Source organism: Juglans regia, chromosome 7, assembly GCF_001411555.2.
Source record: "Juglans regia cultivar Chandler chromosome 7, Walnut 2.0, whole genome shotgun sequence".
Classification (NCBI taxonomy): domain Eukaryota; kingdom Viridiplantae; phylum Streptophyta; class Magnoliopsida; order Fagales; family Juglandaceae; genus Juglans; species Juglans regia.
In genome coordinates this window covers 48705003-48721939 of record NC_049907.1, presented here as the reverse complement: position 1 = coordinate 48721939, position 16937 = coordinate 48705003, and the positions used below count along the sequence as shown (strand labels likewise).

At 33.3% G+C, this 16937-nt stretch overlaps 1 protein-coding gene across 10 annotated transcripts; it reads left to right on the top strand.

Moving 5' to 3' along the window:
* The first annotated feature begins 203 nt into the window (after window positions 1-203).
* Window positions 204-15860, top strand: LOC108992759. 10 transcript variants are annotated; one of them, XM_035692663.1, is made up of 6 exons: window positions 204-344; window positions 446-580; window positions 14206-14254; window positions 14332-14415; window positions 15169-15215; window positions 15324-15857. In XM_035692663.1, exons 1-5 carry the CDS (start codon window positions 221-223, stop codon window positions 15185-15187), a joined length of 411 nt encoding a protein of 136 aa, XP_035548556.1. In that variant the 5' UTR covers window positions 204-220; the 3' UTR covers window positions 15188-15215; window positions 15324-15857. The 10 variants fall into 10 exon arrangements, 7 of the variants coding, with proteins under 7 accessions (XP_035548556.1, XP_035548557.1, XP_035548560.1 ...); XM_035692664.1 differs by having other exon boundaries at window positions 15410-15856; XR_004802056.1 differs by lacking the exons at window positions 14206-14254; window positions 14332-14415 and having other exon boundaries at window positions 15324-15445; window positions 15532-15857.
* Window positions 15861-16937: the final 1077 nt, after the last annotated feature.

Sequence of the window (16937 nt, the reverse complement as noted above, 5' to 3'; positions counted from 1 at the left end):
GAAAAAAAAAAAAAAAAATGTAAAAAGAAGAAGAAAAATAAAGCACTAACGGTTCACAATAAATTCTTTTATTTTTTAATAAATCAAAGAAACTCCTGATTGGTCAAACTTTCCACTTGATAACAACGCAACTAATATTAAAAAAATATTTATTGTGCGTAGGCCGCGCCTAATCACGCGGCTTCTTTATAAGTTAGCTTTTCCCTCTTTCCTTCATTCAATGCCCTCTTCAGTGTCCTTGCCTCGTCCGGTGTTCTCTTCATCCTTGGCTCTTCGCACAATCTCTCCTTTAAATCTCCCTCTTCGATCACGTTTTGCCGGCACAGATCTCTCTCGATCAATAGGTCCGTTTCCCTTTTTATAGCCCTCGTATTACGTCGATCATTTCGTTTTTGAGTTTTGAGGAGATTTTCGCTGACCACAATTCGTTTTGATGAATGATCAGGGATTCGTAACGGTCCCAGATGTGGCATGCACGTTGGTTTGTGGTGGCTAGCCGTCCTTCCTCTTTTAAGGAGTCTTGCGCGATCGGCTCAGGTCTGTGCCTTCTGCTGGAGGACGAGTCTGCTCACTATTCAGCGTATGGATCTGAACTCATTCTATGCTAATATGACCCTAGTGCCTTTTCTTGTAATCGCCATAAATCTCATTGTGGTGACTGGTTGTTTAGAAGATTTGTTGAAGTAATCGGGGAAGGCCTAATTTCAGGGGACTTGTCCTTGATTGGTTTGTTGTTTTGACCTTTGCCTTAACAGGTGTGCTTGCATGGCAGGTAGCTCGCGGGATCCTCTTTTTTTATTTTGGTCTTGAATCTCCATTGTGCAGCTTTGGTTGGGTTTCTTTCCATCTTTATCTATCTTTTTTTATACGCGTTGATCTTGCGCCCCCACAGATGATACCCAATCAATCTTTGTGGCCATTTTTTATTAAACAATAGTGTTTTTTATTGTTTCTCATATAATAATTCTGATGAAGTTTACGTAATTATAGAGTGTAGGAAAATCTAATGTCAGATGTTAGTCATACGACTCAATGGCTCTAGGATTGTTCTCCCAAAACTTTGTCCAATTAGAAGTTGCCAATACGGTGGTACTCATGTTTGTTTGTTTCGATTTCTCATGTTTTATATTTGAGATCCAACATATTGCTGGTAGTGTCTTTATGTCGATGATATAGTGTGTTGACATGGATGGGTATGAAAAGACTTATTTTCCAAGTTCTGCCAAAATTTATTTGCCTATCACTTCTAATTTGTGTGTGGAAGATTGTACTGAGCGTTTAAAATGGTTTTACAAAAACTGCACCATCAATTTTGGTAAGATAGGTGTTGGTAGAATTACAAAGAATAGCCATTTCTTTTACCCTATAGCTGTGTGGACACATTTGTCACTGATCGTCTCCAGAGCTCATTTTTTATGAGCTTTTAGTTTAATGTTTCTATTCAGTTGACATGGTTGATGACAAGAACTTATTGAATCCATCGTTTGTTTCTTACCGTGTCAATTTCAAATTCTTGGTCATTAAGATTCATGTGCAACTGTGTACTTGGCTTTGCCTATTTTTAGTAAAATTATTATTTACTGATTAAAAAAAAAGATTAATGTGCAATACAAAATAATATTTAAGAATAGATATTATCTCTCCCTTTCTCCTCTCAAACAAATTGAAAGGATGAAGTTTTGCTATTTGGAATTGTCTTAGGTCTAATTCCTATTGCTTTGGCTGGATTATTTGCAACAACATATTTACAATATAGAAGATGAAGTTACCATAAACGTCATAAAATTTTTCGATTAAAATTAAATGAAATTATGTGGCAAGTGAGAGGCTTGTGGCAAATGTGACGACAGCGAAGTGGCGTAAGTATGAAGGTGTGGATAATTCATTTCACTTATCATAATTGGGTATCCATAGGATCTCCTTCATAATGTCCTAATGCATAAACTTTTGAGGCCTGAACCAAGAATTGTAACCTCTTAACATCGACATGGAGAGGACATTTTTGAGTTAAGTATGTGCTGCTAGTGGCATAATTCCAGCTTCTTCTTCGTTTTTATTTTTTTTCAAAAAGAAGCTGAAAACATTAGTTGATGTTCTATTCGGTGTTTTCTGAAGTGATGGGATTAAAATCACAAGTATGCCTGGGAAAAGCATAAAATGAAAATGATATTTTCACTAGCATTTTAGTTATATAGATTATTTTATTGCACAATTTATTGTCATGACTTATCCTCTCTAATGTATCTCTGTACCAAACATTCATGTATTTCATGGTTTTTGCATGTCCACTTGTTTTTCTAATTTGAGTACTAATATTTGTTACTCAAAAGTTAATATCCCATTGGTTTTCAGTCATTTTGATTCAAATAATTAGGATCTTTATATTTGATCTTATTTTGTTAGATAGAGTTGAAAAATCCAATGTTAGCTGAAGCTCATTATCAGGTGCTAATTGTGATTAATTATATTATAACTTTTACATGCATTTAGCTTCCGTAGCATGTGTGTGCTGCTATGCTGTATTTTTTTTACAATTGTTTCGCACGTTTCAACTAGTTAGTTCATTTTATTGTCATGTTATTTCGTTATCTTTTACCTTGGTTGTCTGCTAGAAGTTCTGGTATCACTCGTTTTTATTTTTTATTTTTATTTTAGTAAGGCATGGAACCGATTCCCCATCCCATTAGAAAGTTCACTCCATGATTATTTTGTTGTTTTAATTTTATTTCGCGTTTCTTCTTGTTAGTTGTTTATTTGTTGGTTGTTTATTTATTATAGATGGCATAATTCAGCCTTCTTCTTCTTCTTCTTCTTCTTCTTTTTTTTTTCAAAAAGAAGCTGAAAACATTAGTTGATGTTTTATTCGGTGTTTTCTGAAGTGAAGAGATTAAAATCACAAGTATGCCTGGAAAAAGCATAAAATGAAAGTCATCTTTTCAGCATTTTAGTTTACATAGTATTTTTTTGCACAATTTATTGTCATGACTTATCTTCTCTAATATATCTCACTACCAAACATTCATGTATTTCATGGTTTTTGCATGTTCACTTGTTTTTCTAATATATGTACTAATATTTGTTACTCAAAAGTTAATATCCCATTGGTTTTCAGTCATTTTGGTTTAAACAATTAGGATCTTTATATTTGAATCTTATGTTATTAGATAGAGTTGAAAAACCCAATGTTAGGTGAATCTCATTTTCAGGTGCTAATTGTGATTAATGATCTTATTATTTGACCTAGATTATAATTTTTACATGCATTTAGCTGCTGTAACATGTGTGTGTGCTGCTATGCACTTGTAAAAAAAAAAGCATGTGTGTGCTGCTATGTTGTGGTTTTTTTAAATTGTATCGCTCGTTTCACCTAGTTAATTGATTTTATTGTCTTCTGATTTGTTTTCCTTTACCCTGGTTGTCTGCTAGAAGTTTTGGTATTACTTTTTTTTTTTATCCTTATTTTAGTAACGCTGGAACCAATTCGCCATCCCATTAGAAAGTTCACTACATGATTATTTTGTTTTAATTTTATATCGCGTTTTTTCTTGTTAGTTGGTTTATTTATAATAGATGTCTTTCATCCATGAGTTCATTTTTGAAGCTCTTGTACTTTTGCTTGTAGTAAGCTGGACCCGCATCGCATTAGAAAGTTCAGTATTTGATCAGTTGATGCATAACAACACTATGCCGAGGACTTTGTGTTCGGATTTTTTATGTGTTGCAACTTGAGCTCTTGTTATAAAGGTTTCTTGTTGTAATTGGCCTGGTTCCCATATTTCCTTTACTTTTTTTAAAGAGGATTCAATTTTTTTGTAAACATATTATATGCATACATATATTTGTTTATTAAAATTTCATACTCGTGTACTTGGGCTAAGCCTTTTCTTATTAGTATACTGGAATCGTTTTCCTATAATAAAAAAAATCATAGTTTGTTTTAGAAAATATTGAGTTACCGTTCACCGACTTCATTGCATTTTTCTATTTTGCTTGAAAGTTTTGCAATATATTTATTCTTTTTTGTCCTGTCTGTGAAGTTAAGAGACGCATGAGGTTTTATTACACGTTTTCTGTAGTGATGATAATTAAATAAAAAGCATGCCCCAAAAAACCAAAAAAAGGAAATTGTGTTTTGGGTATTATTTGAGTATATATTAATTTATTTTGCAATTAATTTTCATACAACTTATTATCTCTGATATACCCTCTTATTAAACATTTACTTATGTAGTGGTCTCTTTTCTATATTCTTGATCCAACAGGTTTCTTGGAGTGTCTGTGGGGGTCATAATAATGTGTCGACATAGACAGATGTGAGAGGGCGTTAGATATTTGGTGACCAAATGGCTCTAGGATTGATGTTCACGCTCAGCTTTGTCCCAATTAGAAGTCGGTAAATAGGGTGGTATTTAATATTTGTTTGTTCCAATTCTCTTGTTCTATATTCTTGATCCATCAAGTTTCTTGGAGTGTCTGTGGGGGTCATAATAATGTGTTGACATAGACAGATGTGAGAGGGCGTTAGATATTTGATTAGATGAGTTGATTTGCGAGGTTTTACTTGTCCGTTCTTGCAAGCGTGGGATCGTAATCACAATATTCTCTAATTTTGACTCTATGCTTGAATATCGCTTTTAATTTTTATAGGGAAGATTCCACTGCGTTTTTAAAATGGGTTTCGAAAAGTGTTTCACTATCCAGTTTGGTAAGATAAGCATGACTATTAGTTATAGAGAATAACGCTTTCTTTTACCCTATTTGTGTCGTCCCTACCAGATCTACCAAATCCTCTCCTTTAATGGATGTTACAGTATCCTTCACCCAATATGTCCGTTAAAGTAAAAACATTTAGTGGCAAAAGGAAGGTATGTGACAGATTTGGAGATATCATATGGGAGTTAAGAGGAGGGTACATCTCTGTTGCTAGTACAATTGTGGTCTTGCTGAAATGAAAGTGGAATTTTATGGAATCTATTTTTTTAAACTCCGTGGAACTTCCACTTACATTTTGCGAGGTGGTTGACAAGCAAATTTTTTTTAATATAACATCTATTTCTTATATATGAAATCTACTTATTCTCTCTAGTATAACATCTTATAATAATTTTACGTAAGAAATGGTTTTCTTACGAATATTTCTTATCGAATGTCAATATGCAGTCCATCCTCTTGGATATTTTAGTTTAAATAATCATTACTATTATTTTTTCTCTATCGTAATTCTGATGAAGAATGTGTGATTAGGTAGCCTAAATAAAATATTATGCTAGATGTCAGTCATTTGACCCAATGGCTCTAGGATTGATGTTCACGCTCAGCTTTGTCCCAATTAGAAGTCGGCAAATATTGTGGTATTTAATATTTGTTTGTTCCAATTCTCTTGTTCTATATTCTTGATCCATCAAGTTTCTTGGAGTATTTGTGGGGGTCATAATAATGTGTTGACATAGACAGATGTGAGAGGGCGTTAGATATTTGATTAGATGAGTTGATTTGCGAGGTTTTACTTGTCCGTTCTTGCAAGCGTGGGATCGTAATCACAATATTCTCTAATTTTGACTCTATGCTTTAATATCGCTTTTAATTTTTATGGGGAAGAGTCCACTGCGTTTTTAAAATGGGTTTCGAAAAGTGTTTCACTATCCAGTTTGGTAAGATAAGCATGACTATTAGTTATAGAGAATAACGCTTTCTTTTACCCTATTTGTGTCGTCCCTACCAGATCTAACAAATCCTCTCCTTTAATGGATGTTACAGTATCCTTCACCCAATATGTCCGTTAAAGTAAAAACATTTAGTGGCAAAAGGGAGGTATGTGACAGATTTGGAGACATCATGTGGGAGTTAAGAGGAGGGTACATCTCTGTTGCTAGTACAATTGTGGTCTTGCCGATATGAAAGTGGAATTTTATGGAATCTATTTTTTTAAACTCCGTGGAACTTCCACTTACATTTTGCGAGGTGGTTGACATGCAATTTTTTTTAATATAACATCTATTTCTTATATATGAAATGTACTTATTCTCTCTAATATAACATCTTATAAAATTTTTACGTAAGAATGGTTTTCTCAAGCTGCGCTTATTTTACATATCTATGTTTCAATATTTCTTATTGAATGTCAATATTTAGTCCATCCTCTTGGCTATTTTAGTTTAAATAATCATGCCTATTATTTTTTTTCTATCGTAAATCTGATGAAGAATGTGTGACTAGGTAGCGTAAATAAAATATTATGCTAGATGTCAGTCATGTGACCCAATGGCTCTAGGATTGATGTGCACGCCAGCTTTTTCCCTATTAGAAGTTGGCAAATTGGGTGGTATTTAATATTTGTTTGTTCCAATTCTCTTGTTATATATTCTTGATCCAGTAAGTTTCTTGGAGTGTCTGTGGGGGTCATAATATTGTGTTGACATAGACAGATGTGAGAGGGCGTTAGATATTTGGTTAGATGAGTTGATTTGCGAAGTTTTACTTGTCCGTTCTTGCAAGCGTGCGATCGTAATCACAATATTCTCTAATTTTGACTCTATGCTTGAATATCGCTTTTAATTTTTAAGGGGAAGATTCCACTGCGTTTCTAAAATGGGTTTCGAAAAGTGTTTCACTATCCAGTTTGGTAAGATAAACATGACTATAAGTTATTGAGAATAACGCTTTCTTTTACCCTATTTGTTTCGTCCCTACCAGATCTAACAAATCCTCTCCTTTAATGGATGTTACAGTATCCTTCACCCAATATGTCCGTTAAAGTAAAAACATTTAGTGGCAAAAGGGAGGTATGTGACAGATTTGGAGACATCATATGGGAGTTAAGAGGAGGGTACATCTCTGTTGCTAGTACAATTGTGGTCTTGCTGAAATGAAAGTGGAATTTTATGGAATCTATTTTTTTAAACTCCGTGGAACTTCCACTTACATTTTGCGAGGTGGTTGACATGCAAATTTTTTAAATATAACATCTATTTCTTATATATGAAGTCTACTTATTCTCTGTAATCTAACATCTTATAAAAATTTTACGTAAGAAATGGTCTTCTCAAGCTGCGCTTATTTTACATATCTATGTTTCAATATTTATTCTCGAATGTCAATATGCAGTGCATCCTCTTGGCTATTTTAGTTTAAATAATCATTACTATTATTTTTTCTCTATCGTAATTCTGATGAAGAATGTGTGATTAGGTAGCGTAAATAAAATGTTATTTTAGATGTCAGTCATTTGACCCAATGGCTCTAGGATTGATGTTCACGCTCAGCTTTGTCCCAATTAGAAGTTGGCAAATAGGGTGGTATTTAATATTTGTTTGTTCCAATTCTCTTGTTCTATATTCTTGATCCATCAAGTTTCTTGGAGTGTCTGTGGGGGTCATAATAATGTGTTGACATAGACAGATGTGAGAGGGCATTAGATATTTGATTAGATGAGTTGATTTGCGAGGTTTTACTTGTCCATTCTTGCAAGCGTGCGATCGTAATCACAATATTCTCTAATTTTGACTCTATGCTTGAATATGGCTTTTAATTTTCATGGGGAAGATTCCACTGCGTTTTTAAAATGGGTTTCGAAAAGTGTTTCACTATCCAGTTTGGTAAGATAAGCATGCTTATTAGTTATAGAGAATAACGCTTTCTTTTACCCTATTTGTGTCGTCCCTACCAGATCTAACAAATCCTCTCCTTTAATGGATGTTACAGTATCCTTCACCCAATATGTCCGTTAAAGTAAAAACATTTAGCGGCAAAAGGGAGGTATGTGACAGATTTGGAGACATCATATGGGAGTTAAGAGGAGGGTACATCTTTGTTGCTAGTACAATTGTGGTCTTGCCGATATGAAAGTGGAATTTTATGGAATCTATTTTTTTAAACTCCGTGGAACTTCCACTTATATTTTGCGAGGTGGTTGACATGCAAATTTTTTTTAATATAACATCTATTTCTTATGTATGAAATCTACTTATTCTCTCTAATATAACATCTTATAAAAATTTTATGTAAGAAATGGTTTTCTCAAGCTGCGCTTATTTTACATATCTATGTTTCAATATTTCTTATTGAATGTCAATATGCAGTCCATCCTCTTGGATATTTTAGTTTAAATAATCATTACTATTATTTTTTCTCTATCGTAATTCTGATGAAGAATGTGTGATTAGGTAGCGTAAATAAAATATTATGCTAGATGTCAGTCATTTGACCCAATGGCTCTAGGATTGATGTTCACGCTCAGCTTTGTCCCAATTAGAAGTCGGCAAATATTGTGGTATTTAATATTTGTTTGTTCCAATTCTCTTGTTCTATATTCTTGATCCATCAAGTTTCTTGGAGTATCTGTGGGGGTCATAATAATGTGTTGACATAGACAGATGTGAGAGGGCGTTAGATATTTGATTAGATGAGTTGATTTGCGAGGTTTTACTTGTCCGTTCTTGCAAGCGTGGGATCGTAATCACAATATTCTCTAATTTTGACTGTATGCTTGAATATCGCTTTTAATTTTTATGGGGAAGAGTCCACTGCGTTTTTAAAATGGGTTTCGAAAAGTGTTTCACTATCCAGTTTGGTAAGATAAGCATGACTATTAGTTATAGAGAATAACGCTTTCTTTTACCCTATTTTTGTCGTCCCTACCAGATCTAACAAATCCTCTCCTTTAATGGATGTTACAGTATCCTTCACCCAATATATCCGTTAAAGTAAAAACATTTAGTGGCAAAAGGGAGGTATGTGACAGATTTGGAGACATCATATGGGAGTTAAGAGGAGGTTACATCTCTGTTGCTAGTACAATTGTGGTCTTGCTGAAAGGAAAGTGGAATTTTATGGAATCTATTTTTTTAAACTCTGTGGAACTTCCACTTACATTTTGCGAGGTTGTTCACATGCAAATTTTTTTTAATATAACATCTATTTCTTGTATATGAAATCTACTTATTCTCTCTAATATAACATCTTATAAAAATTTTACGTATGAAATGATTTTCTCAAGCTGCGCTTATTTTACATATCTATGTTTCAATATTTCTTATTGAATGTCAATATGCAGTCCATCCTCTTGGCTATTTTAGTTTAAATAATCATGCCTATTATTTTTTCTCTATCGTAATGCTGATGAAGAATGTGTGATTAGGTAGCGTAAATAAAATATTATGCTAGATGTCAGTCATGTTACCCAATGGCTCTAGGATTGATGTTCACGCTCAGCTTTGTCCCAATTAGTAGTCGGCAAATTGGGTGGTATTTAATATTTTTTTGTTCCAATTCTCTTGTTCTATATTCTTGATCCATCTAGTTTCTTGGAGTGTCTGTGGGGGTCATAATAATGTGTTGACATAGACAGATGTGAGAGGGCGTTAGATATTTGATTAGATGAGATGATTTGCGAGTTTTTACTTGTCCGTTCTTGCAAGCGTGGGATCGTAATATCAATATTCTCTAATTTTGACTCTATGCTTTAATATCGGTTTTAACTTTTATGGGGAAGATTCCACTGTGTTTTTAAAATGGGTTTCGAAAAGTGTTTCACTATGCAGTTTGGTAAGATAAGCATGGCTATTAGCTATAGAGAATAGCGCTTTCTTTTACCCTATTTGTGTCGTCCCTACCAAATCTCACAAATCCTCTCCTTTAATGGATGTTACAGTAACCATCACCCAATATGTCTGTTAAAGTAAAAATTTAGTGGCAAAAGAGAGGTATTTGAAAGATTTCGGGACCTCATATGGGAGCTAAGAGGAGGGTACATCTCTGTTGCTATTACAATTGTGGTCTTGCTGAAATGACAGTGGAATTTTATGAAATCTATTTTTTTAAACACGGTGAAACTTCCACTTACATTTTGCAAGGTGGTTGACATGCAATTATTATTTTTAATATAACATCTATTTCTTATTTATGAAATCTACTTATTCTCTCTACTTATTTTTCTTATCTACGTTTTAATATTTTACTGAAAGTTAATATGCAGTCCATCTTCATGCTATTTTAGTTTAAACAGTAATGCTTGTTATTTCTTAGTTGTATTATTTCTGATGAAGCTTGTGTAAGTAGATGGTAATTCTTTTGAAAATCAATTTCCAAGTTGACAGCTCTTAAAATCCAGATTGGAGGAGAGGACATGTTTGAGTTATGTGTGCTGCTAGTGGCATAAATCCAGCATCTTTTTTTTCCTAAAAGAAACTTAAAACATTACGGGAAGTTTTATTGTGTGTTTTCTTAATTGACTGACAAGGATTTTTTTTACAATTGTTTCGCACGTTTCAACTGGTTAGTTTATTTTATTGTCATGTTATTTCATTATCTTTTACCTTGGTTGTCTGCTAGAAGTTCTGGTATCACTCGTTTTTATTTTTATTTTAGTAAGGCTGGAACCAATTCCCCATCCCATTAGAAAGTTCACTCCATGATTATTTTGTTGTTTTAATTTTATTTCACATTTCTTCTTGTTAGTTGCTTATTTATTATAGATGTCTTTCATCCTTGAGTTCATTTTTGAAGCTCTTGTACTTTTGCTTGTAGTAAGGTGGACCCGCATCGCATTAGAAAGTTCAGTATTTGATTAGTTAATGCATAAGGATACTAAGCCGAGGACTTTGGGGTCGGATTTTTTATGTGTTGTGACTTGAGCTCTTGTTATAAAGGTTTCTTCTTGTAATTGACCTGGTTTCCATATTGCCTTTACTTTTTTTAAAGAGGATTCAATTTTTTGTAAACATATTATATGCATATACAATATGTTTATGAAAATTTCATACCTGTGTACTTGGGCTAATCCTTTTATTATTAATATACTATAATCGTTTTCCTACAAAAAAAAATCATAGTTTGTTTTAGAAAACATTTAGTTAACGTTCACCAATTTCATTGCATAGTTTGATTTGCGAGGTTTTACTTGTCCCTTCTTGCAACTGTGGGATCGTAATCTCAATATTCTCTAATTTTGACTCTCTGCTCGAATATCACTTTTAATTTGTATGAGGAAGATTCTCTTGTGTTTTTTAAATGGGTTTAAAAAATGTTTCACTATGCAATTCGGTAAGGTAAGCATGACTTTTAGTTATAGACAATGGCCCTTTCTTTTACCCTATTTGTGTGGTCCCTCCCAAATCTCACAAATCCTCTCCTTTAATGGATGTTACAGTAACCTTCACCCAATATGTCCGTTAAAGTAAAAACATTTAGTGGCAAAAGAGAGGTATGTGACAGATTGGAGACATCATATGGGAGTTAAGAGGAGGGTACATCTCTGTTTCTATTACAATTGTTGCCTTGCTGAAATGACCGTGGAATTTTATTAAATCTATTTTTTTTAAACTCATGGAACTTCCACTTACATTTTGCGAGGTGTTAGACATGCAATTTTTTTTTAATATAACATCTATTTCTTATATATGAAATCTACTTGTTCTCTCTAATATAACATCTTATAAAAATTTTACGTATGAAATGGTTTTCTCAAGTTGCGCTTATTTTACATATCTGTGTTTCAATATTCGTTATTGAATGTTAATATGCAGTCCATCCTCATGGTTATTTTAGTTTAAATAATCATGCCTATTATGTCTTCTATATCGTAATTCTGATGAAGAATGTGTGATTAGGTAGCATAAATAGAATATTATGCTTGATGCTAGTCATGTGATCCAATGGCTCTAAGATTGATGTTCACGCCTAGCTTTGTCCCAATTAGAAGTCGGCAAATAGGGTGGTATTTAATATTTTTGACATAGACAGATGTGAGAGGGCGTTAGATATTTGATTAGATGAGATGATTTGCGAGGTTTTACTTGTCCGTTCTTGCAAGCGTGGGATCGTAATATCAATATTCTCTAATTTTGACTCTATGCTTGAATATCACTTTTAATTTTTATGGGGAAGACTGCACTGTGTTTTTAAAATGGGTTTCAAAAAATGTTTCACTATGCGTTTTGGTAAGATAAGCATGACTATTAGTTATAGAGAATAGCGCTTTCTTTTACCCTATTTGTGTCGTCCCTACCAAATCTCACAAATCCTCTCCTTTAATGGATGTTACAGTTACCTTCACCCAATATGTCCGTTAAAGTAAAAATATTTAATGACAAAAGAGAGGTATGTGAATAATTTGGAGACATTATGGGAGCTAAGAAGAGGGTACATCTCTGTTGCTATTACAATTGTTGTTTTGCTGAAATGACAGTGGAATTTTATGAAATCTATTTTTTTAAACTCCGTGGAACTTCCACTTACATTTTGCAAAGTGGTTGACATGCAATTTTTTTAATATAACTTCTATTTCTTATATATGAAATCTACTTATTCTCTCTAATATAACATCTTATAAAAATTTTACGTATGAAATGGTTTTCTCAAGCTGCGCTTATTTTACATATCTATGTTTCAATATTTGTTACTGAATGTTAATATGCAGTCCATCCTCATGGCTATTTTTGTTTAAATAATCATGCCTATTATGTCTTCTATATCGTAATTCTGATGAAGAATGTGTGATTAGGTAGCATAAATAGAATATTATGCTTGGTGTCAGCCATATGACCCAATGGCTCTAGGATTGATGTTCACACCCAACTTTGTCCCAATTAGAAGTCGGCAAATAGGGTGGTATTTAATATTTGTTTGTTCCAATTCTCTTGTTCTATATTCTTTATCCATCAAGTTTCTTGGAGTGTCTGTGGGGGTCATAATAATGTGTTGATATAGACAGATGTGAGAGGGCGTTAGATATTTGATTAGATGAGATGATTTGCGAGGTTTTACTTGTCCGTTCTTGCTAGCGTGGGATCGTAATCACAATATTCTCTAATTTTGACTCTATGCTTGAATATTGCTTTTAATTTTTTATGGGGAAGATTCCTCTGTGTTTTAAAATGGGTTTCGAAAAGTGTTTTACTATGCAGTTTGGTAAGATAAGCATGACTATTAATTATAGAGAATAGTACTTTCTTTTACCCTATTTGTGTCGTCCCTACCAAATCTGACAAATCCTCTGCTTTAATGGATGTTACAGTAACCTTCACCCAATATGTCCGTTAAAGTAAAAACATTTAGTGGCAAAAGGGAGGTATGTGACTGATTTGGAGACATCATATGGGAGTTAAGAGGATGGTACATCTTTGTTGCTATTACAATTGTGGTCTTTCTGAAATGAAAGTGGAATTTTATGGAATCTATTTTTTTAAACTCCGTGGAACTTCCACTTACATTTTGCGAGGTGGTTGACATGCAATTATTTTTTTAATATAACATCTATTTCTTATATATGAAATCTACTTATTCTCTCTAATATAACATCTGATAAAAATTTTACGTATGAAATGGTTTTCTCAAGCAGCGTTTATTTTACTTATCCATGTTTCAAAATTTGTTACTGAATTTTAATATGCAGTCCATCCTCATGGGTATTTTAGTTTAAATAATCATGCCTATTATTTTTTTTCTATCGTAATTCTGATGAAGAATGTGTGATTAGGTAGCGTAAATAAAATATTATGCTAGATGCCAGTCATTTGACCCAATGGCTCTAGGATTGATGTTCACACTCAGCTTTATCCCAATTAGAAGTCGGCAAATAGGGTGGTATTTAATATTTGTTTGTTCCAACTCTCACAAATCCTCTCCTTTAATGGATTTTACAGTAATCGTCACCCAATATGTCCGGTAAAGCAAAAACATTTAGTTGCAAACGAGAGGTATATGACAGATTTGGAGACATCATATGGGAGTTAGAGCAGGGTACATCTTTGTTGCTATTACAATTGTTGCATTGCTGAAATGACCGTGGAATTTTATGAAATCTATTTTTTTAAACTCCGTGAAACTTCCACTTACATTTTGCGAGGTGGTTGACATGCAATTATTTTTAAACCCTAATTTTGGACGTATAAACAAATATAAAGATAATATAATAATAAATAAAAATAAAAATAAACAAATATAAAGACAATAAAATAATAATAAATAAATAAATAAATAAAATACTAGTTTTAAACCCTAATTTTGGACGTATGTTACATATTATCTCTGATATACCCTCTTATTAAACATTTACATATGTAGTGGTTTCTTCAAAGTTCACATGTTTTATTAAATCTATGTTCTATTAGTATTTGCTGCTCGAAGTTAATATGCAGTCTTTCTTCATGCGCATTTTAGTTTAAACAAAAATGCTTATTAATTTTTCTCGTTGTAATTTTGATGAAGCTTGTCTCTTATTCGCCGATAAGAAAAAGAAAGTGGCTTCATCTATTATGTAAGCTAATTTTAATCTCCGAGCTGTCATCATCCGTGTGTCCACGTTATTTATGTTCACAATAATTGTTGGTTCAGTTTTTACTTGGCAAATGCCATGAACAATTGTTGTCCCTCTCTGTTGTCTGCTTCTGAGGTGAGAGCAATGCGAAAGTCGTTGAGGTAATTATGTCTACTTCTGGTATAGAATTTCTTCTATGTTACGTCTTAAGATACATTTTGTAGTTTTTGTGAGATTTATTTTCATGACTATTCTCTCTCATATAACATCTTAGATAACTTGTGAAATGGTTTTCTCAAGATTCCCTTGTTTTTCTTATTAATGTTTCGATGTTTGTTACTCAAAGTTAGCATGCTGTCCATCTTCATGGCTATCTTAGTTTAAAAAATCATGCCTATTATTTGTTCTCTGTCGTAATTCTAATGAAGAATGTGTGATTAGGTAGTGTAAAAAAAATATTATGCTAGATGTCAGTCATGTGACCCAATGGCTCTAGGATTGATGTTCACGCCCTTTGTCCCAATTAGAAGTCGGTCAATAGGGTGGTATTTAATATTTGTTTGATCCGATTCTCAAGTTCTATATTCTTGATCCAACAAGTTTCTTGGAGTGTCTGTGAGGGTCATAATAATGTGTCGACATAGACAGATGTGAGAAGGTGTTAGATATTTGGGTAGATGAGATGATTTGCGAGGTTTTGCTTGTCCATTCTTGCAACTGTGGGATCGTAATCTCAATATTCTCTAATTTTGACTCTATGCTTGAATATCACTTTTAATTTGTATGCGGAAGATTCTACTGTGTTTTTAAAATGGGTTTCAAAAAATGTTTCACTATGTGTTTTGTTAAGGTAAACATGACTATTAGTTATAGAGAATAACCCTTGCTTTTACCCTATTTGTGTGGTCTCCCAGAAGAGAAGCTTGTGACTGATTTGGGGACATCATATGGGAGTTAAGAGGTGGGTACATCTTTGTTGCTATTACAATTGTTGCCTCACTGAAATGACAGTGGAATTTTATGAAATATATGTTTTTAAACTCTGGATCTTCTACTTACATTTTGCCAGGTGGTTGAAATGAATTTATTTATTTATTTAATTTTTGGCACCGGGTGTCCAAGAACAGCATCTCGACTAATTTTGGATGTGCACAGGCTCTCGGTAAGGAGTTTTCCGTAAGTGTACATCAGGTAATTCAATGGAAAAATCTCTCAATCTGATGGCTCTTAAAGATTGTTTGCACCTAAGGAGATTTGAACCATTTATTTTTTTAAAGGTGGGACGTTAGAGGTTTTGACAGCCAAATTGTGAGAATTTTGGAAAGCAGCTTCATCTATCATGTTAGCTAATTTTAATCGCAGTGCTGTCATCATCCATGTGTCCACGTTATTTATGTTCACAGCAATTGTTGGTTGAGTTTTCACTTGGGAAGCGCCATGAACATTTTGTTGTCCCATTCTGTTGTTTGCTTATGAGCCAAAATCTTGTGAGAGCAATGCAAAAGTTGTCGAGGTAATTATGTTTACTTCTGGTATAGGATTTATTCTATGTTACATCTTAAGATACATTTAGTATTTATTGTGAGATATTCATGACTTATTCTCTTAAAATCTTATGAAAATTTTACATTTGAATTGGTTTTCTCAAGGTTCGCTTATTTTTCTTATTTATGCTTCAATATTTGTTATTGAAAGTTAATATGCAGTCCATCTTCGTGGCTATTTTAGTTTAAACAATAATGCTTATTTTTTCTTCCTTGTCGTAATTCTAATGAAGCTTGTGTAATTTGGTAGCGTAAAAAACTATTTTGCAAGATCTTAGTAATGTGACCCGAAGGCTCTAGGATCGTTCTCACCCAACTTTGTCCCAGTTAGGAGTCAACAAATGGTGTGGCACTCAAATTAGGAGTCAGCCAATAGGGTTACTTATATTTGTTTGTTCTGATTCGTAGGTTCTGTGTTCTCGATCGAAGAAGTTTCTTAGAGTGTCTGTGTGAATCATAATAATGTGTTGACTTCGGTGGATATGAGAAGGGTTAGATACTTTATCCGATGATATGATTTATGAGGTTTGACTTGTCCCTTGCAAGTATGGGATCGTAATCCCTATATTTCTTAATTTTGACTATATTTGCATCACTTAATTTGCATAATCTCTATATTTTTTACAGAAGTTTTGGTAAGATAAACATGACTGTATTACAGACTTTTCCTTTCTTTTTCCCTAGTTGTGTGGTCTCAAATTTCACAAATCCTCTCCCATGATGGGTGTTACAGTAACCTTCACCAAATCTGTCCATTAATATAAAAAAGAAATATTCTTATCATCAGCCACTATTCCCTTCCTACACCGCACACCTTAGAGCATTCACATTGGCTTCTTCAAATTACATTTCATCTCTAAATTTAAATAACTTTATCAATAATTGACCTACATTGAATTAGCTAAATACTTTCCATCTTAAATACCAGCTACAGTAAATTCATCTTTTTCTTCAAATATAAAAAGTACTATTTCACCTCCAAATACATTGTTTATTAATATCTGCTCTCTCCCGCGTCTCCTTTCTCTTTCTTCTTCCCTCTTCCTCTCCCGCGTTTCTTCTTCTCTTCTTCGTTCTTTTCTTCCCTAATTCTCTCTCGTCTCTTCCTTTGTTCTTTTCATCTATTTTCTTTTTCTCTT